The sequence below is a fragment of the Colletotrichum gloeosporioides genome, assembly GCF_011800055.1.
Source record: "Colletotrichum gloeosporioides strain Lc1 chromosome Unknown consensus_6, whole genome shotgun sequence".
Taxonomy (NCBI): domain Eukaryota; kingdom Fungi; phylum Ascomycota; class Sordariomycetes; order Glomerellales; family Glomerellaceae; genus Colletotrichum; species Colletotrichum gloeosporioides.
The window spans coordinates 459,889-481,447 of record NW_025544651.1 but is presented as its reverse complement, the minus strand read 5'-3'; the positions used below and the strand labels follow the sequence as shown (position 1 = coordinate 481,447).

At 53.3% G+C, this 21,559-nt stretch overlaps 7 protein-coding genes and 1 pseudogene across 8 annotated transcripts; 3 read left to right on the top strand and 5 right to left on the bottom strand.

Moving 5' to 3' along the window:
• Nucleotides 1–285: 285 nt before the first annotated feature.
• On the bottom strand, nucleotides 286–2,175 carry GCG54_00014545 (MFS transporter prlL; the record flags this gene model as incomplete). Its single annotated transcript, XM_045414373.1, has 7 exons — nucleotides 286–522; nucleotides 584–755; nucleotides 811–1,022; nucleotides 1,069–1,482; nucleotides 1,537–1,823; nucleotides 1,875–1,932; nucleotides 1,993–2,175. 7 exons carry the CDS (start codon nucleotides 2,173–2,175, stop codon nucleotides 286–288), a joined length of 1,563 nt encoding a protein of 520 aa, XP_045270951.1.
• A 1,893-nt stretch (nucleotides 2,176–4,068) lies between these two features.
• GCG54_00014544 (putative transcriptional regulatory protein C3C7.04) lies at nucleotides 4,069–6,391 on the top strand (the record flags this gene model as incomplete). Its single annotated transcript, XM_045414372.1, has 4 exons — nucleotides 4,069–4,155; nucleotides 4,208–4,874; nucleotides 4,931–5,619; nucleotides 5,669–6,391. 4 exons carry the CDS (start codon nucleotides 4,069–4,071, stop codon nucleotides 6,389–6,391), a joined length of 2,166 nt encoding a protein of 721 aa, XP_045270950.1.
• Nucleotides 6,392–6,426: 35 nt separating this feature from the next.
• Nucleotides 6,427–8,578, bottom strand: GCG54_00014543 (annotated as a pseudogene). The gene is made up of 3 exons: nucleotides 8,288–8,578; nucleotides 7,343–8,235; nucleotides 6,427–7,290 (listed from the first exon to the last, which is right to left on the bottom strand). Coding segments are annotated over exons 1-3 (2,048 nt in total).
• Nucleotides 8,579–9,500: 922 nt separating this feature from the next.
• GCG54_00014542 (uncharacterized protein) lies at nucleotides 9,501–11,367 on the bottom strand (the record flags this gene model as incomplete). Its single annotated transcript, XM_045414371.1, is given in 8 exon segments — nucleotides 9,501–9,880; nucleotides 9,991–10,047; nucleotides 10,097–10,232; nucleotides 10,243–10,286; nucleotides 10,361–10,703; nucleotides 10,762–10,904; nucleotides 11,024–11,060; nucleotides 11,137–11,367. The coding sequence occupies 8 exon segments, from the start codon at nucleotides 11,365–11,367 to the stop codon at nucleotides 9,501–9,503; spliced, it is 1,371 nt and encodes a 456-aa protein (XP_045270949.1).
• Nucleotides 11,368–14,561: 3,194 nt separating this feature from the next.
• On the bottom strand, nucleotides 14,562–15,374 carry GCG54_00014541 (Superoxide dismutase [Mn]; the record flags this gene model as incomplete). The annotated part of the gene is made up of 3 exons (XM_045414370.1): nucleotides 14,562–14,861; nucleotides 14,924–15,189; nucleotides 15,245–15,374. 3 exons carry the CDS (start codon nucleotides 15,372–15,374, stop codon nucleotides 14,562–14,564), a joined length of 696 nt encoding a protein of 231 aa, XP_045270948.1.
• A 657-nt stretch (nucleotides 15,375–16,031) lies between these two features.
• On the top strand, nucleotides 16,032–16,674 carry GCG54_00014540 (DNA replication complex GINS protein PSF3; the record flags this gene model as incomplete). The annotated part of the gene is made up of 2 exons (XM_045414369.1): nucleotides 16,032–16,073; nucleotides 16,171–16,674. The coding sequence occupies 2 exons, from the start codon at nucleotides 16,032–16,034 to the stop codon at nucleotides 16,672–16,674; spliced, it is 546 nt and encodes a 181-aa protein (XP_045270947.1).
• Nucleotides 16,675–17,491: 817 nt separating this feature from the next.
• GCG54_00014539 (putative dioxygenase) lies at nucleotides 17,492–18,785 on the top strand (the record flags this gene model as incomplete). The annotated part of the gene is made up of 2 exons (XM_045414368.1): nucleotides 17,492–17,618; nucleotides 17,752–18,785. 2 exons carry the CDS (start codon nucleotides 17,492–17,494, stop codon nucleotides 18,783–18,785), a joined length of 1,161 nt encoding a protein of 386 aa, XP_045270946.1.
• A 1,043-nt stretch (nucleotides 18,786–19,828) lies between these two features.
• Nucleotides 19,829–20,377, bottom strand: GCG54_00014538 (uncharacterized protein; the record flags this gene model as incomplete). Its single annotated transcript, XM_045414367.1, has 2 exons — nucleotides 19,829–19,971; nucleotides 20,032–20,377. 2 exons carry the CDS (start codon nucleotides 20,375–20,377, stop codon nucleotides 19,829–19,831), a joined length of 489 nt encoding a protein of 162 aa, XP_045270945.1.
• Nucleotides 20,378–21,559: the final 1,182 nt, after the last annotated feature.

The following is a 21,559-nucleotide window of genomic DNA, read 5'->3' as shown; positions in this document are numbered from 1 at the left end:
ATCCCTTCCAAAGCCAGTCCCATCTTCAGCCTCTGGATCATCATCAAACAACTCTGCCAGATTGAAACCTTTCATTTGCAGGTACAGCTTCAAACCTCGATATGCAGATGGGCTGATGAACGAAGAAGCATTCTGTTCAACGTTGAATCTCAAAACCCTTCCCAAATTCGCCCAAAGTCTCGAATTCTGTTTGGTTCATGCAGAGAGAGAAGGTTTGCGGAAGTTCCATCTCTTGGGCATGCGCAGCATTCTTCAAAGGAACTTCTATTATGTAAGAATACTAAACTACCACATGTATCGAAATGTGATAGCCCTGTCACCCTGGACAGACAGTTCCTCCGCTGTGTATCGGCTGTCTTCGCCTGCCGCCATCTGCCTGTCACGTTTCTTGTTGATGTTTATGTATGACAAGATGAGTATGAGGGCAGCAATGATACCGACAGAAATAAAGCCTAGTTCAAGTCCATGTCCAAGGATGTATCGAGGAGCATCTTTCTGGCGGTAGAAATTGGACGCCATGGCCTATTACTCGTCAGTCAACTCAAGTCCAGAAAAGGCTTTTGTGTTTTTCGAGAAATCTTACACCGCCCAAGTTACCAACACCGATCTGTAGAGCCATCCCAGCGCTGCGCTTGTAGCTCCCGGAAAGGTTGTTGGAGAGCCAACTGATGACTCCAGGGAAGGCAGGATAGATGGCGCACGCAGCCACGAAAACGCCGCCATAGACCACTTTGGGGTTTGAACTTGAGATACACCTATGAAGAAACAAGTGTTAGTCCGAAATTGGTGACGTAGTTGGCAGGGCCTTACATGGAGAATCCAACGATCATCATGCATAGGAATCCGACAATGAACGGGCTTCGCTTGCCCAAGCGGTCGGAAAGATAGGCGACGACTACTGCAAGAATCGCGGCCGTGATGTAGATCGGAACTGTCATAAGCTGGGCAGTGCTTGACGTATAGTTGAGGTTGCGGATAATCGTGGGCAGGAAGAGACTGATGCCGTAGAGAGGGCAGACAATCTGCCTTGTTAGTAGACAACCTTCCATGACCCGGGGTTTTACTTACTCCCCAATACACAAAGATGTTGATCCAGATTTGCCAGTCCGTGAAAGCATCCCACACGTATTTCCACTGGAACTCGTCGGCCTCAGCAACCTGAACGCGGTTGTCTGACTTTCCTTGAACCTGGCCCTGATACTTGAGGCGGTAAACAACGAATGCTCTTTCTTCCTCGGTCAAAAACTTGGCTGTTTCGGGGAAGTCGTGTAACGCCCAGAATGCAAACACTGCAACGATGACGGTGACTATGCCCTCGAGAATGAAGATCCATCGCCAGCCCTCCAGGCCACCGGTGCCATCCATCTTGGAAATGGCGAAGGCGAGCAGACCGCTGAAGGCACCAGCAATCGACGCAGCGGAGAAGAACATGGCTTGTCGGAGTTGGATCTCGTGGCGGCAGTACCACATTGTCAAGTAGTACTGAAAGGCAAGTCAGCATTCGATCTCAACCCGTCAAGCCGGTCCAAAACTTACAGCAACACCCGGGAACAAGCCAGCCTCAGTCACACCTAGGAAGATTCGAGCGACTAGCAGTCCATGGTAGTTCCTGACAATCCCCATAAGCGTCATCACTGTGCCCCAGGCAACCATGATGGTAGGAAGCCAGATGCTCGGTCGGAGTTTCTTGAGCAATAGGTTGCTCGGGACTTCGAATGCGGCGTATGTGAAGAAAAAGACTGTGAGACACCAATTGTACTGGTCAGATGTCATTCCGAGGTCTTCTTGCAGTCCTTCAATCTTTGCGTTGCCGATGTTCCCGCCTACGGCTGACGTCAATTAGGTCCTTGAATTTGGTGGTAATTTTGACTAACGGTCGAGGAAAGATAGGAGATATAGCAGCGCCAGCATGGGAATGAGGCGGATGTCCATCTGTATAGACTCACAGGTTAGTCATGTGAGTCTTCGTGGCGCAAGTGCTATTGTAATGACAGCACTTGCCTTTCTCAAGATCTTCTTCTCATCCAAATGCGCAAAAGACGCAAGGGTCGTTCCCTGCGCGGTCGCGATCGCATCGATGCGCCCAATCTCATCTTTTCTCGTCAAATGTTCTGTTTGGCCATTTTCCAGCTCTGACACATCGAGCTTTTCGGAGTTGTTGAGCATGCCAGCCATCTTTGCCAATCCAACGAAGGACGGCAGCAAAATGCAATCGAACTGCGATCCTGTTCCCAAGGCTTGGTGGAAGCGATGGCCGGGGATGGGTTGACGAGGAGCTGCTGAACAAGAGATGCCAAGGACAGAAAACGGTTTGTGCAAGGGTTCGTCGTCGAACACCCCAGGCCATCATGGTTGGCTCATCTACTAGATATAAACCTTCGGATCACTGTCCGCCGGTTCGGCCCAACCCACGGGCCACCAAACAGGTTGGCCATCGTGTGCATCGTCAGCGGCTGGGGTGAGCCCCATCCGCCGCCGGTTCGGCAGATCGAAACGGCCAATGAGTTTATCGGTCTCTCGAGATTCCGGGGTGATTATGGGTGTCAAGGCCGAGGTAGGAGGCTACCCCGCGTTTCTTGATCTTATTTGAAGTAAGCTTGGGGTGAACGCGCAGCGGAATGATGGCCGCTGCAACGCGTGACCCACGTGTTCTGGTCTGGTCAGTTGGAGATTGGTTGAAGGCTGGTCGGAAACGGCACAAGTATGTTGAGGGATCGGCAGAGCGGAGAAGTTGGCGTGGATTGTGGTCGTGATGTCACTTGGAGAATGCGGGGGAGGAGCCGGTATTCGGTCCGCACTACGACTAACATAGATCACGGGATCTAATTCCGGCTCGTCTCTGCACTGCAGAGAGACTAAACAGTCCGGCATCACATTTGGCCTCCGATGTTTTCCTGTGAACCAAAGAAAGCTCTCATATCTAGATAACATCCAACGTTTTGTCAGCAGTGAGAACGGTTACAGACCTTAACTCAATGTTCATAAATACCTCAGAGGTGATTTAGGCATATCTATTCCGTAAAGTATAGCCATTTATGTTTCCTGGCAGACGAGAAATCGTTGACGAACCTTGAAGCACATTGAATGATGTAGTTGCGAATTTGGCACAGCGTCTGCTCAATTGACAGTACCGTTCCAATTTTCCTACTGTCTTCCTGTATCCTTCTTCCCTTCTAACTTTTCCTTTCACAGTTCACCGCCTGCGGGCACACCTTTTGACTGCCGTATGGTGTCTGTCTCCCTGTATATTTCGACTGATGTATGATTATGGGCCGGTTTTCCGATGAGAGAAACGCCTTGACAAGTACTATCTATGAACAGTTACAGTCTAATATGACATAAGAGACTCTCGTCTTTGCTCGTATGTCTGATTGTTCATTAGCCATGAGTTCTCTCAAGTTCCTTTAGGAGATTATTGGTCTTATATCTGCTTACCAAGCGCATTCAGCGCCGTGAAGTATGAGACTTGCTAACGTTCAAACTGTGGTTTTCCTTGCTGACCTCCACCTCCCGTCGGATTGCAGCGGTTTGTTCCTCGTTTGGCTCTGTTGCATCGGCTGCGAACTCGGCTTCCTTGATACGTTTGTTTTGCTGAACTGCATCTTCGTTTCCGGTGTTGGCAATGGAGTCGAGCATGCCGTAGAAGGCTCTGTCGTCTTGCGCCGGCATTTTGAATGAACCCGTTGAATATTGAACATTCAAATAGTGAAGTGTCACAGACAAGAAAACATGGTAAATACTCGAAGTTTTATTTAACGCAAGTTTTTTTTTTGTCTAGACGGTGACCGAGTTGGGTTAACCCATTGACGCAATTGGCCGAGCACATTTCAGTGAGGTCGGAACGACCGGATCCGACGGCTAGGGCGGGATCTGGGCTTTATACCCGCCAAGCCCCGCTGTCTCGCATTTCTCAGTTCCTTATCCTACAGATCCGGCATGCCTGTTCCTCGTCTGTCACATCATTGCCTTCACTTCCGCGGCATCTAGCGACTTCGACGTCGACTTCGCACGTGCTTTCGGAGCTCTCAAACCCCAAGCAGGCATTGCGGGGCCGAACTCCCGTCGGCCATGGCGGATGACTCGGCCGAACAACCCATTTTGAAGCGGAAGCGAATCAGCGTAGCCTGCAACAGCTGCCGTGCAAAAAAGTCCAAGGTGAGCTCTAAGAAATCGAATTAAGAGGTTGAAATGTGTTGACTTTTGGAAGTGCGATGGGAAGCGGCCGGTATGCGGCCGCTGCGCTGGCTATGATTACCACTGCTCGTGGGGCAACGAGGCGACGCATCGCGATGCCAGTTGCACGCCACCATTAACGTCCTCCGAAGCAGGTAACGCGGCAAGTCCACAGGAAATTTTTCATCGGTGTGAAAAGGCTATACGAAGTCTCGCCATCGATGTACCTCCTGAGGGCAGGGCCGAAATCAACCAAAGTCTGTCTCGAATCCAGGCTGCCCTGTTCCATGATAGCTCGCCGGGGGTGACCACGATTAGCCCAAGCAGCATCACGGTCAGTAGCCCTGCGCTCATTCAGCGCATTCAAAGTCCCAGATATGTTGGCGAAGTCAGCGACATTCATTTCTTTAACTTGGTTAGACAAACGGCCGCACCTCGTGGCGGTGATGGTGGTGCACAAGACGACACGGGAGAGGTTGACAACTATGACATCGATGCACCAACCACGATGGAATATTTACAGAACCCAATCTCAGATATGCCGGAAAGGTCGCAAGTGCACAGGTTTCTGGGGATCTACTTCTCAACTATACACGTTGCGTATCCTTTCGTAGAAGAAGCACCATTCATGGATAAACTCAAGGACCTACAAGACGGGAACCCGGCCCCGGATTTAACCCATTCTTGGCTTTCTCTGTTGTGTGAGTATCTAAAGTCTCAGAGTGTTTACTTTGAAATGGTGTGCTGACATCAGCAGATGCATTGCTCGCTCTTGGGGCATACTATGACTCGTTCCGGCCTGACAGCCGGCCAGATGGCTCAGTTCATCAAAAACTGTTTCAACGTTCCTTACTTTTGTCTCGCCATGATATGCTCGAGCGCTCTTTAACCCAAGTCTCGGCTCTATTAGCACAGTGCTTCTATCTACTGGCAACATCCGAGATCGATAGATGTTGGGCTTATCTCGGCCTTGCTGTCCGCTTAGCGCAGAGCATCGGGCTACATGCCGACATTCAGGACCATGGGTCGAGCCAGCCAATTTCAGAGCGCCCTCAGATTCGGAGCAGAGTCTGGTACTCCTTGTACGTTCTGGATCGGTTGACGGCACTGCAACTCGGAAGACCACCTGCGATCTCGGATCACGACTGTCATGTCCCCATCCCTTCTCGGATAGACGGTCTAGATCCAGACGTCAACGATGGTAAGGTACAAGAGATTTCCAAAGAGGGTCGGGCTGGGGAATATTTCGTCCGTCTCATCGAGTTCTCTTCCATCATTGGTCGAGTGCTGAGGGAATGCTATCACCCAAGGCGCGACATCGCAGCCAGGCTACAGAGCACCAAAGACTGCGATTTGCTACTTCTGACATGGAAGCAGAAGCTGCCAAGATATTTGAGGTTCGATCTTGGCCATGCGTTCGAGAAGTCGATTACCTTGAAGCGTCAGGTATGTCGTCCAGTCCGCGATGCGAGCATACCGGCTGACTCGGATGTAGCGGAACATGTTGGCCATCAAGTTCCACCACCTACGGACATTGATCTATCGACCCTACCTATTCCACACATCTCCCGAGAAGAATCTCTTGACTCAAGACCAATCATGTCGAAGTCGAGAGTACGGAAAGATATGTGCTACTGAGGCCCAATCCATCGCCTCTCTGATGCATAATGTCACTGATACCATGGACATCGTCATGAACTATCCCTGGTGGCAGATGATATCATGCCTCGTCTGCGCAGGATCCATCATGGTAATGGCAGGAGCTCTGATAAAGCAAGACGCCGGGGACGATACCACCGTGGTCGCCTTGGAAGAAGACGTTGAGACGTGTATGGCTGTTCTGAAGGCTTTGGCCAGCAACTCCCACGGCGCAAACCTTGCGTGGGATATGATGAAGAACATTCGAGCCCGCTGTACACGTGCTTCCGATAGACCTACCTCTGATGACACGACCTCCTTGCCGCTCAGCGCAGCTGTTCAACCCGGCCAAGGGCTAAGCCAGTCTACTTACTGTAGCCCCTCAGATACCTGTGCCATACCTTTGGTGGCACTAGATACTGCTCATTCTGGCTTCTCTGTGGAGGCGACTAATGGCTTGGACATTAGTATGGGATTTGGGGAAAATGTCATGTGGCCGATGATGATGACAGACACGACATGGCCCGGCTCGTTTCTCGACATGCTACATCCCTCATACGGATCTCAAGAAAATAACTAGAGCATCAACCATTTGACCGTTACTTCCTACACTCATTATATTGGAAATAAAGTGATGCCCATGCCCTTAAATGTCTCTATCCAATCGAACACACCAAGCGCCGTCTGATCCATTTCGTCTTTCTTTTGCCACATCGTCTGCACAACTTCCCATTGTCTCTCATAGTTAGCGATATGGTAGCACTGGGCTCGCTGCCACCAGAGAGCCCAAGGATGGCGCTCTATAGCGTCGCAGGACGCAACAAACGCAGGCCACATAATCGGCGCCATCCTCTGTGTGGCACACGATGATGTCGAGCGATCTTTGATGTCCTCGACTGCATGCATATGCTCTGCGATCCTTGCAACTATCTCATCCTGGTCCTCGCTGCGGCATTTCTGAATGCGGCGGTGGTAGTAGATCACCGTGGCCAGGTGCCAGGCATTCGCATGGTGTCTGAAAATTTCAAGGCCATCTTCGTCCTGGGAGATTGCTTCATGAGCGCCGTCGCATTCGAGGTTCCACGAGCATAGTCGATCGCCGAGTGCTTCGCAGGCTTCAAGCAGGCTATCTGGGATGGGCTCGTGAGAGCGTTCGTACCAGGTTAAATACTCTGCCAACCGGCAAGTCTCCTGGAGTTCGGCGGCAATTAGAGGCGTGATTCCGTACATATATCCATAACAACAGTCGGATGAACGCTGGGATGCAGCGAACTGATCCACATCTTCTGCCGGGTCTATGGACCACGGTCCCGGCGACGAGCAAAATGTCATGGTCCGAGCCAACAAGCAGAGAAAGTCGCTGATCTCATTCAACTGCTGCGTCGCCCTGCTGATCATTCTCCATTTACGGCGCCGTTTTCTTAGTTGTTTCGTGCCTTGCAGATGTACAGCAAAATCGGCTTCGCATCCAGACATGAACTGTAGAGGGTCAGGTCATTTTGAAGGGTACGACGTGGTCGGGTGTTCTCACATCTATCGTTACCAACGATAGCATGGCCACCATCAAAGTCTTGTACTCCGCGGTCGGCATTTCAAGACTGATAGCGGATTGTAGTAGAAGCAAGGCCTGCTGTCGATGTCGCGCACCAATCTGATGGTACTTGACTTGAGAGGGTAGACAGTTCCAGAGGTGGAAAGCTGAGGATGCGACAAGTGAGTGAAAAATGACCGATTTTACTGCGGCCTTGGGTATGTGTAGTTGACGTTGTGCTGGAGAGGTGAGGCCGGATGCGGCTTCCAGTGCGGCGGGGACGTATAGTTGTCGGTATGGGTTTTGGGGGTGCTGAATTGGCTGAAGCATAACTGCGACGTGCTCGGCGTAGTGATGCATCAGTCTGTCTATGACAGCATCACCGGATATACTGGTGGTTATTGCATACCTCAGGGGAGTGCCCATGTGATATAATACTATGCTGTTATCAGTTGAATTTGACCAGGTATTATGGTTGCTAGTCTCCAAAGAGGCTCCCAACACTTCCTGTAAGATAGCCGGTAGGAACTCGTGAGCATCGGTAGGCTCGGGGACAACATGAACAGCACCGTCTGCATCTTGTTGCTGTGGGTCCGTGTTGATAGGAGTAGAGAGACTTTCCAGTGTCGAAGCTGCCTGTGTGTCATCAAAGGCTGCTTGTACCGGTGAAGTCTCGGCGTTTGGGATGTTGTCGTTTGCCAACCCTGAGGGAGAAACCTCGCAACCGGTGCTGTCCGAGTTACTGCCGGCTAGCTGTTCGCGATGATTACTAGACGTCGAAAACACGGAAAACGGGCCTTTTGTTATCAAGACTTCTGAGCTTGCGACATCTTCGAGAGTCTCCAGAAAGCCGTCTATTTCGTGAATTCGGTATTGAGGACCTGTGTCTCTACCTGATGTTCCATAAGCCGGGTAGGTCTGCATAGCCCAAAATAAAGAACTCACCAATTCGGATCCTTCCCCTACCCTTGCTGCTACTCGAGGGCTTCTCATTCTCATTCAGTGGATCATGTACATTGACCCACTGGAGCTTAATGCCATATCCGCCACAAGGAGTTTTTATCTTCTCGCAATTCCTGCAGCTTGTAGGTCTTTCATCGCATTTGACCTTTCGTTTCTTACATGTCCAGCATCTAGACACATGTGAGCAGGTCTGGCGGTGAAATCCAGGAGATTTTGGGGAGACAAGCCATACCCAGTGAAGGTCATCGACCGCGTTGCACCTTTTGGCGGCATGTTGGGGCCACACAACTGACGGGGTAGCGTGATTGGGTGCTGCCGTGCGCGACATACAGTCAGAAACTTCAAATGGGAATTTCCATTCACCGCAAGCGGCTTGAGGGAGTTGAAATCAATACTCGGTTGTTTGATGAAACCAACTTCAGCACGCCATACGGATGAAGTCGGCAGAAACGCAAGATAGCGATGGGTAATGTGGATAGCACTACTGGTACAGTGCTATCAGAGATACTAAAATCAAACGGCACCGTATCGAGGCCGGAAATGTTCCGGATATGGTTCATTGATACTGTGTTCCTCTTGTGGCCGGATCAAAAGCCTCATTGGTCCGAAAACCAACTCAGTCTAATCATGCGAATGGGTCTTCAGTAGAAGGTAGAAAATCTTTCATTGTAGACTGTAGCAGCAGGGAGGTCAGAGGAGACTAGGCATATATGTCGTATGATTGAGTTTCGCCCTGAATCAATCGGCGATACGACCAACTGTCCGAGCTGCTCGCACCGCTGTTCATCTGAACGTGCACGATCAGGGGGGCACGATCGTCTGCCCACGACGTCCGCCTCATCAGGTCGTCCGATCTTTTGGCACGGCTTGGCAATATAGCATGACAGACACGACCCAGCTTCTGCAACCCGGCTCAAACGACGTCTTAGGTAGCGGTCCCACTTAGTGGTGACAGCGACATTGCGTGGTGCTCGAGGATGGTTGCTTCCAGGCTGTGGTGACTGAAACGCTGCGCCAGACCTCAAGGCCGCCCTATGATCTGGGCACGCGTTAAATCAACCTGATAATGTCAGAAAGTTGATGGCTGCAACATGCATTCTTGTGTATTGTAAGGTTACGAGGCCGTCGCCAACTAAGTTAATATGGTATTATAATTCGGAACGCTAAATAGTTGATGTAATATCCTCCTCTTCCGCTATAGGGCTGTGCCTATCCTGGCATTTCCGTCGTGTTCCGGCCAGTGGTCATTACTTTCGACATCACGGACGTATCCATGGTAATTATATTTTTGTCCAGAACTCTCTTGTTCCGACTTGTTGGTCGTTTCTGTGGCTCCCGACCGTGTTTTCGCCACGTATATTGGCAAGGTGTCGCTCTGTAATGCGTATGATTCCGGCGCGTGATCGCGCGCCCATAGTTTTCGGGTCACGATCTGGTTCATGGTCTGGACGGTGGCTTGTTTTGACACGTCCCACCATCTGCGAATCAGGAATCGTGATATGATCGGTAAGTTGCACACGGCTGCGCCGACAGCTAGTTCCATGTACGACCAAAATGTTGTAGTTCCGGACCAGCCTATTTTTAGGAGAGTATCATTTCGTCAGCCGAGTTCCCAAAGAAGGGTCCACTAAGAACACCAAGGCAAAGTTTCCAAGAGTAAGAAGGAAAGAGCCGAGTTCTCTTACCGAATGCGTCTCCATCACCAGCTCCATGATCACGCAACCAGGTGTAGATATAACTATCTGAGGCTAGTCAGCACAATAGGTTGATTACATGAGTCAAGACGCTCACCTTGGTAGAGGAAAAACGGAGTAGCAAGAACCAAGCTGAAGATGGACGACACCACGGCCCTAAAGTAACCTCGCGTGAGTCTGTGGTGCAGGATTTGTGGCGTGAAGGAGCAGTCCCGCGCGTCTGGATAAGCAGACTGGACTTACAGGAATCCGAAGCAGAAGACCACCAGAATATAATTCCTCTTCTCCTTGTTCACTGGAGTTAACAGCACGTCAGCAATTGCTCTTTCGGCCAGACGTGACTCGAGACTTGATGGCATACTCGTCTGTGTGATCCTCAGAAGAGGGTACATGGGCAGCAAGAACACAGTCACATCGAGGACGACAGTGACGATGCTAACACCAAAGTTGTAAGTGACATTTGTGAAGCAGTATTCGGCTGCTATTTCGTGGTTCGTCCATTGCGCCGTCGGATGTACCCCGCAAACGAAGACCTGTGTCCCGGTGTACGCCAGCATGAACAGGGTCACGGCTCCGATGAGGGCGTCGATGAGAATGATGTATCCCCGCCCCTGGTAGAGGAAGAGCTTCCGGAAGAGGAACAAGAACGCTAGTCGCACCACTCCGATCCCAACGCCTTGCAGGCAGTTCAGGATGTAGTTGATCTACGGTACTGCTTTAGTATCACCCAAATGACAATAAGATTGGACATAAGATGCTCACCTGCACATGAATGGCGTACAGCGGATTAAATACTGGATGGTCAGTGTCCTTGGTGTCCAATGTGTAATCACTCCGTGGCCAAGGTCCCTCTGGCAGAGGCCATGGATCCCAATCGTGCCGACCAGTGACGCGCTTGACAGCACCTGCATGTGGAGGTCAGCATCGTCAACCTGGGGGTTTGTACGAGATGCTGGCAAAATCGTTGAATACGAAATGCACGCTGTCTCATCAAATCCGGTGCGGAGCTTGAACATGCCCATACCATACAGAACAATCACTCCCGTCGCAATAGCAAACAGCTGACACATAAATTAGTCCACGTCCAACCCATGCGTGCCCATCAATCCATTTCGGCATATCCCAGCGAGGACTTACAGAAGCAAGAATGGCAGAGTAATCGTCGGCTTGGGGTCGTGACCGACGCTCTCGTATCGACGCAACTCGGAGGAACAGTGTCAAGAGGTCGATGAAAGTCATCACCGGGACGATCGCGTACAGCAGTTCGAAGGTGACGAAATTAAAGAAGCCGACGTTGGTGTTGTTTGTGTCCTCCGTCAGATATGCCCGCTTATTCAACCATGTCGTCGTTGTCGTCGTGACCGTCATTCTCTCATCGTGGCCTTGGATCGTCGTCGACACACCCGGGGGACGCGGACACGCACTGGGGAAATCGTGGTTCGAGGTTGCGAGTGGGCTGGAATAAAGATTGATCAAAAGCGGAGCACTCCACGGTATGTATATGGGGGAGGACGGGCGAGGAGGACACCCGGCCCTTGGGTGATCGCCCTGCCCTGCCTGCAGCGATTCGCTTTTCCATGCCCTCAGGGATCGCTGAACCTCCCAAGGCCATAGCGTTTCGTAAGGATTAGTTCCAGCTAGCTAAGATTAAGCTCCCACGGAGCAGGTCCTGAGTTGGACGACGAGACGGGGATTCCAGCATCGCATCACAGGCCCTCGCTTCACTGGGCACGTCAGCGTGGGAGGCTTCATGACTCAGTTAGCTGCGTCTGCGTCTGGAAAGGTTATCTTTAGAGCACTCGGCCATTGGCTGGCCCCTATGCCTCAACCGACCATTCGCCTAACCAGAAGAGACGATTACGGCATCTTCCCGGGCTGAAGAAAGCGAAAAGATCTTTTGCAAGAATTTAGAGTGTCGGTTAAGAAGGGATTCGGGACACGGCAATCTCGAATTATCGCATCGCTCTCGCGTACGGAGCATAGGCTTCAATAACCGAAGACTCGAATCAACCGAAACTCCTCTTGCGTGGCTTTCTTTGTGTGCTTGTTCATAGCGGAAACGGAAGTGTTGAGCCGTAATTGGTTCCCCCGATCATTTCGTATCGTTGGTTCAGTCTTCTTGGGTCTTTGTGTGAGAGATTGTGAGCGTAAGCATTCTCCGCCCCTGAACCCTGAACCCCGGCCAGCCAATACGGAGTTGCTAACTAGTTCAGTGCACCGCCTGTAGACACTCTCCGTTCCAGACCTCGAGCTCTGCCGCTCTTCCTCGAATCCGCCAAGGCAAGGCCGGAAATGCCTACTGTATCACCCAGAGGTTTTGGTGGTGGCGCAGACCATCCATTTGATACCACCCACGCGGGCGCAAATTCGAAATGGCCTTGCCATCGCAATCCGCGACAGCGATCAGACCGTTCGCCGAAGGAAAACATGGCATGCTTCTAGCTCGCGCCGACCGCCCCGAGACGTCGGCAGCATTGTTGGGCTGCTAGGCGATCGGCAGAACAGCTGAAAGATAACGGCAGCAGTGGCGCCCAGAAAACTGGTTTCAGCAGATGAAGCGTTCAAGCGAACGAGCACTAGGGCCACCGCGCCATCCCGCAACGAGCGGGCTAAGCCTGTGGAATGAGGCCATTCGTGATTCTTGACGCAGTTGTCGAAATGCCGCCGTCTTTCCTGTCCTTGGTTGTATAGACTTGGCGAATCCAGGGGTAGCTGGGCTTCTGGTGACTGCGTTCGCAGCGTTCCTCGGGCTGGCTGAATCAAACGGGAGAGCCCGAAAGGCTGGTTTGCCAAGCCATTCCGGCCCCATTTCCGGACCCCGAGCCCCAGACCTGGCCTGCGGAAAAGCCCACCGAGGACGAGATAATCAAAGGATGCCGGACGGCCTGACTCGCGAGCAGTCGATCTCAGTGGCAGGTTCGCATTCAACCCCGATGCGTGGATGTGTTCGCAGGATCGCAGATACATGCGGACTGATCCGAATTGTAAGGAGTTCGAGCCAGTTGATGGCCGGCCAGCTGGATTGACAGCCACGTTTGCCAGTTCCGCCGAGTTATCTTGCTGCTTGGACAGTCGGCAGACCGGAGATTCTCGGATGCCGTGGATTTTGCCGGCACTGTTGGGGCCAGACTATCAACAAAGACTCTGTGACATTCGTTGGTGGCCTGACAATCGTTTGTGGTCTTTCTCATGGCCGCGGTGGATTCCTGGGGGTTCCAGGGGATTGCGCGTGTCGATGAGATCGGTGTCCGTGATGCAGCATGGGCCAACTGACACCGGGGGACCTCAATCTTTTTTGACTTTCATCGTGTTGTTGGTTGGCTCGTGTCTGACCCGCACGTTGCGCTGGCTGGTCCCAAAAAGCAGGAAGAATTTTTGCCTGACCCAGGAACTGGCCCAGGGATCATCTACAGGCTTTAGGTGAGAGCTTCAACAGCACGGGCTCGTTGGTGCCTTTTTAAACGTTGACAGCCTGTCGCTGGTGTTTTCTTTAGCCCAAGGCTGTTGCGTCGTTACGTTGTTACTCATTGGATCTCTATGATTGCCGACGGATACCCCTACCCAGGCAGAATACTTCAGGGTTGCTTCTTCTTGGTTCGTAAATACCATACAAGTGACGCCTTGAGCTTTAACAAGACACGACTAATATCAACTAGACCATGACCAACTACGGCGGGACGAGTTGGTCTATCGCACGCTTGGTTTGAAGACACTCTACCGGAAGTTCTAATAGAGGGCAGTTCGGTCACACACAATCTCGTATACCCCCCATCAGACTGTTCTTTTGCATGGCTAATGGCCTTCAAAACGCCAATTAGGCCGATTCTGGAAGGCTGCTTGCTTCCTGCAACCTAGGCCCGCATCGGTCGTGACAGGAGAGAAGGAGAGTACTGTGCCATGATGCTACGACCAACTTCCCGGGTGCGAGGTAGACGACGCATGAAAGTATCCTTACCTCAGGAAAGTTTCGTGTGCGCATCAGTAATTAAGTGTTACGTCCAGACTTTCTTCTTGACAACTTCGCCCCACAAGGCTTTCGAAGGCGGCAAGGAGTGAACTGGCGGCTTACATTTCCACCCTTGTCGAGATTCCCGTGGACATTTTGTCTGACAACGCTTGTGTTGAGCGTAGAGCTAGAGGAAAGCTTCCCAACTCAAAATTTCGGGTGTCTATGACGGCTAAGTCTTGGATGGCAGTTCAGTTCTTTTGCATTGTGGACCTCATCGGCGCCAGCTGTCCAGTTTGGCCATGACTGTAAGGGCCGATGAGCCGCATAAAATGCCCGAGCATGTGCAACCTGACTTCAAAGCTTCCTGAAATGACGGTAAAACCCCGCCCAGTCCTTGGAAAGTTGGCTTCCGTCGGGCATATGATAGATATCCCGTTCGAAAACCGGACAGATATTTCTGTTCATCTGGCATGACCTGGTAAGCACCGTATTCACCTCAATCCGTTGTTGTCAAGCACTGCATTCTTCATCCTTGCAGTGAATAACTGACCAAACGCCGTCAATTCTTGTTAGGTATCAACAACTGCTATAGTACACGCATACATCTCGTCGCTTATTTCTCAAAGCGCTTGGCAACGGTCTTCCAGTTGACGACGTTCCAGATGGCGTCAAAGTACTCGGCCTTGCGGTTCTGGTACTGCAGGTAGTAGGCGTGCTCCCAGGCGTCGATACCGAGGAGGGGCTCGAGGTTGCCAGTGACGGGGTCCTGGTTCGCGCGGGTGACGACACCGAGGGTGCCGCTGGTCTTGTCCTTGACGAGCCAGGCCCAGCCGGAGCCCTGGATGCCGGCGAGGGAGGTGTTGATCTGCTTCCTCAGGGTGTCGAAGGAGCCAAAGTCCTCCTTGATAGCCTTCTGTTGGGGGGTTAGCAAGTATTCGCGGGCTTGCTAGGGAGTGCAGAGGGGAGGGAACGTACAGCAAGCTTGCCGTCGGGCTCACCACCGCCGTCCTTGCTGGCGGGGGCAAGGTTCTCCCAGAAGAGGGAGTGGTTGACGTGACCACCACCGTGGAAGTTGATCAGAGGGGCCTGGGCAGCGGCCTTGACGAAGTCGCCCTTGGAGTTGGCCTCCTCGACGGTCTCAAGAGCGGTGTTGAGGCCGTTGACGTAGGTCTGGTGGTGCTTGGAGTGGTGGAGCTCCATGATCTGGCCGGAGATGTAGGGCTCGAGGGCGCCGTAGTCGTCTGCAGGGGCATTGTCAGCATTGCGACTGGAAGCTAGAGAGACGGCGCTACTGACAGGGCATATCGGGCAGAGTAGCCTTGCCGCGGACGAAGCTGGTGCTGGCCATGGCGGCAGCAGGCTTCGCAGCACCAGCTCGCAGAGCTGTGCGGAGGACGGGAGCGGTTCGGAGGAGAGTGGACGACATTTTGCGTGTTCTATGTCTGTTCTGGTGTCAATTGGTGTTCCTGACGATACTCCAATTCAAATTGAGGGATGCTGGGAGCAGAAATAGAGGGCGGAGGGGTACCTTTGAACGTGCAATTGGTGATTGACAAATGCAGCAGAATCGCAATGACAGCTTCAGGATGATGTCAATTGCGGGAGGTTCGGTCGGCTATTACGTGAGGGCACCGGTGGGAGCTCGGATCTCCAGAAAAGCTGCAACTGGTTGCCGAGCGGAGCTCTCCACTGCTCTCAGTGCTTCCAGCGGGCTCGCTGTTTCTCGGTGCACCTTCTGTCCGTTTCTGCGAATGAAAGCAGCATGTCGTCATCCACCCAAGGTGGGGCAGCCTGTCACCTCCAGCTTTTCACAGCCAATCCCAGCCAGCCGGGTTCTCAGGTGTGTATTCTTAGGTAATCCAGCTTCTTCCATTGGCTGAGCCACCAGCCACATCCGGGATTCCTCACTGCCACCTGTGGCTAGTGGTCAATAGCGGGGTCAGACTTGGCTCTGGTGGGCTGGCTGCTGGGTCGCGTCAACACCGCAACTCGACGCGTCGAGCGAGCTTCGACGGTGACATCGTCAACCGGGCGCTGCTTTCCTCAACATCGACTACACCCGCCGCAAACCGAAGCAGCCGCCATGTCCTACTACGACATTGACTCCATCCTTACGGATGCTGAGGTATGCTGGCACTCTCTTCAGCGCTGCACCACATCCCTCCATACTCTGCACCGGCCAAAGTATACATGAGCGAAGCCAAACAGCTAACGCAACCAAGAAAGTTCCCTGCAAATTCGAAATCGAGGCCGCCGACCTAGGCTATCTCGACAACAACCCATCACATGCACTGAAAGCCGGCACTCCGGTCACTCTTCCCCTCTGGCTTGCTGAGATGCTCGCCCTCGCCAGCACCGGCGAAGACTCCAAGGCACCAGTCACTCTCAACCTGCCTCCCGCCCTGTCGAACCAAGTCGTGCAAGCCCTCAAAGCCGACTCGCGAGCCGTACCCGTCCGAGATCAATGCGCCCACTTCTACGGCCTTGGCACGCGCATCCTCGACCTTTTTGACGAGCGCGAACTAAGCGAGGTGATGCGCAAGACATTTGTCACGCGGGCAGCCGAGATCTCTCTACACGCTCGCAAGGGAGGCGATGACGGTGTTGGTGGCTCTAGCGAGGACTTCCTCCGCGGGTTGGATGAGTGGGAGCGAAGTCTCTTCCGCAAGGCACACGACGGCACCAAAGCTTCCAAGGAGTGGATGGACAAGGTAAAGAAGCACTAGAAAAATACCCCGAACGGAAACACTGCATGCCGTGGACGGTACAAGGTGGAGCAACACGCTCAAGAATCGCGGATATCGGAATACGGGGGAACAGCGAGGCCATGCCGCCAAGCCAAGTCGCATTGCCAAATTACACCACGCAGACATGAGGCACTACAAGAGAAGCAGCATCCAGACACGGAGCAACCGCACTTTCGGCGCTGCTAGTCGGCCCCCTTCGGCCCAGCTCCGGAGACCGAGCTAGTCAAAAACTTCTTGGAACCGGCGGCCATGCAACCCGCAAAATTGTCCGGAAGGCGAAAACAATCGCCGTCAGACGCTATTGTCCGTGTCACGGGTCAACTTGGTTTGTCACAACAGCAGAGCGCGGGGTCGGAGGAACTGGCGGGGCTGACTCGCTCTTCGGCTCTGGGAGGTAAAGCCGAACTGACACCAAAGCACGACCAACTTAATGATTAATGAATGATAAGCGACGTCTAGAACAACCTTTTTGCATGATACAATTCCAATTTCAATCACTCTGGTTTGCACACGGGGACTTGCTGCCGGAAATGCGGCTGTCATGGTTTCACATGGTAATCTTATCGGGATCCTTCGCCACTTATCTGATATCTGAAGGAACGCGGGGCAGTCCGAGGAGATAACAAAGCGCATGGCTGTCGGCGGCTTCCGTGCCTCCACAACGCTCCCGTTAGCTTTGCCAGAAACATATAGAAAGGCCCAGATTGTTCCTCATCTACCTTTCTTTAATGAAGCTGATAGACCGTTTGCAACTCTCAACAGAAAAAGTCTGCATACTGCTACACAGCCTCTTCCAATGCCTCACGCAACTCCCCCGACCACAATGGCTTCTCAAGCAAGCATTACACCGCTTACCCCCGCCGAGGGCTCAGCTGTTGATTTCGGAGCAGTCGTCTCCAACGTTGACATCGAAAATCTCACTGGTAAGGACACATGAAGATATAAAGTGATGTTGATGTTATACACGTAAGGGAGAATACCCGTAAAATCGGTAACCTCCTATGGTAAGCTCTTTGAACTCTCTCACATTGAAAGCAGAAGGCTGACATCTTCCAGATGCCGACTTTGACGCCATCCGTGATGCCCTCTTCAAGCACCAAGTCCTCGTCTTCAAGAACCAGAGCCACGTGTCTCCCAAGGCGCAGTATGAAATCACTCAGCGCTTCGACCCGGATGCCGGCGCCTCCTACGGCCACGCCAAGACCATCGACGCGAAGCGCTCCATCTTGCACCCCGACCTGAAGACCATCCCCCACCAGCCACAAGTGCAGGTCATCGGCAACGGCTTCGTAGAAGAGTACGAGGGCCTGAAGAACATCCAGCTCCGCCACCCTCACCACCGCACCTTCCACGCCACCACCATCCCCGCCGAGGACGACCTCGACTTCACCCGCTTCTACCGCTGGCACATCGACGCAGCCCTCTACGGCCTCGCGCCCCCCGTTGCCACCACCCTCCTCGCCGTCCGCGTCCCCGGCGGCCGCAAGCAGACCCTCCGCTACGACGACGGCACAGGCGAGGAGATGACCGTCCCCCTCGGCACCACGGCCTTCGTCTCGGGCTATGCAATGTACGACAGCCTCTCCCCGGAAGACCAGGAGTTCGTGCGCACCACAAAGGTCGAGTACGCCCCGCACCCGTACGTCTGGATGTCCAGCGCCAAGTCCCGCTCCGACGGTCTCGGCCTCGTCTCGGAGGACAAGGAGGTGCCCCTGGCCGACCTGCCCCCGATCGAGGAGGACAAGATCCAGGTCCTGCCCATGTGCTGGCGCAACCCCGTCACGGGCCGGCTCGCGCTGCAGGTGCATCCCTCGGCGGTCCGGAAGCTGCACCTCAAGGACGGGTCGGTGGTGGAGAACCTCGCGGAGGTCCGGGAGACGGTGCACCGGCTGCAGAGGCCCGGCATCGCGCCCAAGAACGTGTACGCGCACGACTGGGAGCAGGGCGACTTTGTGGTGTTCCACAACCGCGGGGTGATTCACTCCGTCGTGGGCGCGTTTGCAGAGACCGAGGTTCGGTTGTTCCGGCAGTGCAATATCGCTGCGAGCAAACTTCCCGAGGGCCCCGTCGAGGATGCTGCGGCTGTGTAGGGGATGATGGGTTTCACATGACTTCTTTCTAGCGTTTTAGTGAACTTTGCAAATTGAAATAGAGTTGCTTGTCATCCGTCGGCGTAACCCGCATCTCCGTTCGTGACATCCGGGTCTCTTGACCGCCGGGTTTGACTTCACACGACCATGCTGCCGGTCTTCCGGGGGCGATGCAACCAAATCCCGAACTATACAGCCGATTAGCGTTCACCCCCACGGTGATATGATTTAGGCTTTCGCCCAAGGTTGAGTCTCTGGCGAATAAGGTTTCGTGACATATGCCAGACCTCAGATGAAGCTGCGAGGCAGGCTGGCTGTCGGAGTCAATGGCTGCTAGTCAGTCTCTCGCGACATCGACATGCCCTTTCGAGCAGGCCGGGTGACCGGTCACAATCCACACCAGAGCAAGACAAGCCCCGCGGCAGTCGTTTTCCTACGCAGCCATCGTGCACTGCCGGTGACTCACGGCGCGACGACGATCCCACGCACGGGGCGATTTGTAGTTGTAACTTGATGTGCTTTTCGGCACACTATTGAAGTTTCCGGTGACATCGGGCGGGCGCACGCAACGACGATCGCAACTCGTGATTCCGTGATCGGAGGTTGCATCGGACCCCTCTGGCCGAGTGACACGGCCGGCTCGTCGAACACAACCCCGCACCCCGTCATCCCACGAGAAGTAGCACGAAGCGGTGATCATTAGCTCATTGTTTGCCTCAAATAGGTAATCCGAAGGGAACATTAGAGAGGCTCTGCAAGAGATCGTGACTGTGTGATTGATCTAGCCGATGAAAATATGGGGTATTGTGTGATGATGTGGGCAAGCCCTCAATGCAAACAAAAAGGATTCCAAGCCATGCCCGTCCCGCCGACCCGCCCTCCGACCATGTAGGCCATACCATCCGCCCAAGTAATTGCCGTGTGAAAATGTAAAACCAAACTTTTTGTATGTGTAAAATGGGGTATCATTCTAACCAGAGCCATTATGCTCCGCGCATCGCTGAAGGGAGAAAAGATCGCTGTCCAAAAAGAGCACCCAGCGTCTAGGCATGCTTCCAGAACTTCCACTTCTGCGGCTTCTGACACGCGTCACACTCCGGGACGAGGTACTTGCTGAGCTTCTTCCAGCCCTCCTCGGGAAGGGACTCGATGGAGTCGTTGAGCATGTCCATGCAGGCACGGGTAGCTGTTCTCTCATGTTAGTCACCCTTGACCTGTGTGTCTCATAGCCAGAGCTGGAACCTACGCATCATCTCCATGGCATCATCGCTGTCGGCGGCAATCTCCATGCGGGTCGAGTTGTAGCAGTGGTACTTTTGCTGCAGCTCGAGCATGCACTCCCACATCTCCTCGAGGTCGGCGCCGTCGGCGGAGGAGCGGCGGCCGGTGAGGGAGGGTCTCGGGTGTGCGGCGTTCTCCACAGCAGCCGGGGCGGTGGCCGGGGCGTACTCGGTCATGGTGACGTGGGCCTCGGGCTTCTCTGAGTTGGTGGCGCAGGGCCTGATCATGTCGTCCTCGCTGTCGCTCTCGGGCCAGGAGGAGTAGCCGGAGCCGCTTCGCTTGGGGAAGTTTCGTTGTTGACGACCGAACATCTTGTATGTGTATGTGTATGTGTGGATGTGAGCAGGTGGTGGTGAGCGAGTGGGTTATAGCTTCTTGGTGCTAGTGTATGAATCTGTGTCGAGTATCGATGGGTAGGGGCTCAAGATGGTGAAGAGCAGCCCTATGTTTATATCAAAGTCGAAAGCAGTGCCGAGCAACAAAGTCGAGAACGGTGACGAAAGGGAGGAGGGATTCAAGCCCACTATATAAGCCGCGGGTGCCGGAAGCCCTATGCAGTGATCACCAATCTAAAGCTCAGATCGTTCGAGACGAGGCGCCCTAAAAATCTGAGAAGCGATGGCGATCAGACCCGCGGCGGCGCCCAACGGAACCAGGCCGATCCCTACTCATGCGGTCACTGAGACTTTTGTTCAGGCCATTCCATCAGATGGGTGGGCAATTTGGGTGGCCGCAAAGGTCCAGGTAGGGACCAAGGTAAGGTAGGGGTGGGTGTCATCGAAAAAGCGTGGCTAGTGTGGTGTGGGCTGGCGGTACGTATGTTGTTCGTTGTATTGAATGAGGCACACACCCTTGGATGAGAGTCATTGCAGCCAGTAACAACGTAACAAGCGCGCAAGCGTCAGCCGCAACATTTTGCAGAAACGACTTGACGACTCCTGAAGGGGGCCTCCTTTCAGGCCGCAGAGTCTTTCTTCTGAGGTAATTCGGGCTAGAATGAGTAATGAGGATGGGGCCGGGAGGGTGCGCTGAGAGCTCCGTCTGGCCCGGACGCTGCCCGGGACAAGGCATTAAACTGGGCCCTGGCAAGCAATTTTTTCATCGGTACCTTTCGTTGCAGCTTTGCTTTTGGCGCGTTGCCTCCTTGCTTTCTAGAAACCTGGGACGAACACGCGAATGATGGGACGCAAAAAGGGCCGAACCACGCAATGTCTGAGGGCCAGAGGCAAGAAAGAACTGGAGCTTCGCACGCGGGAAGTTTTCGTGGCTTGACGTTGTGCTCCTTATTTCCATCATGGTCCCCTGGTGAGAAATAAAATAACTGAAATTTTCTTGTTGATGCTGCTGGATGTGTTGTTGCCAGGAGGCTTTGGTGAGGCGGCAGATGGGTACGTATCGAGCAAGCACTTGGACAAGTTGGACTAAGGTTACAGCTTAGAGGGTATCCGTATCCGTACATGGTACGCATCAGCTTAGGTTAGTACACATCAGCG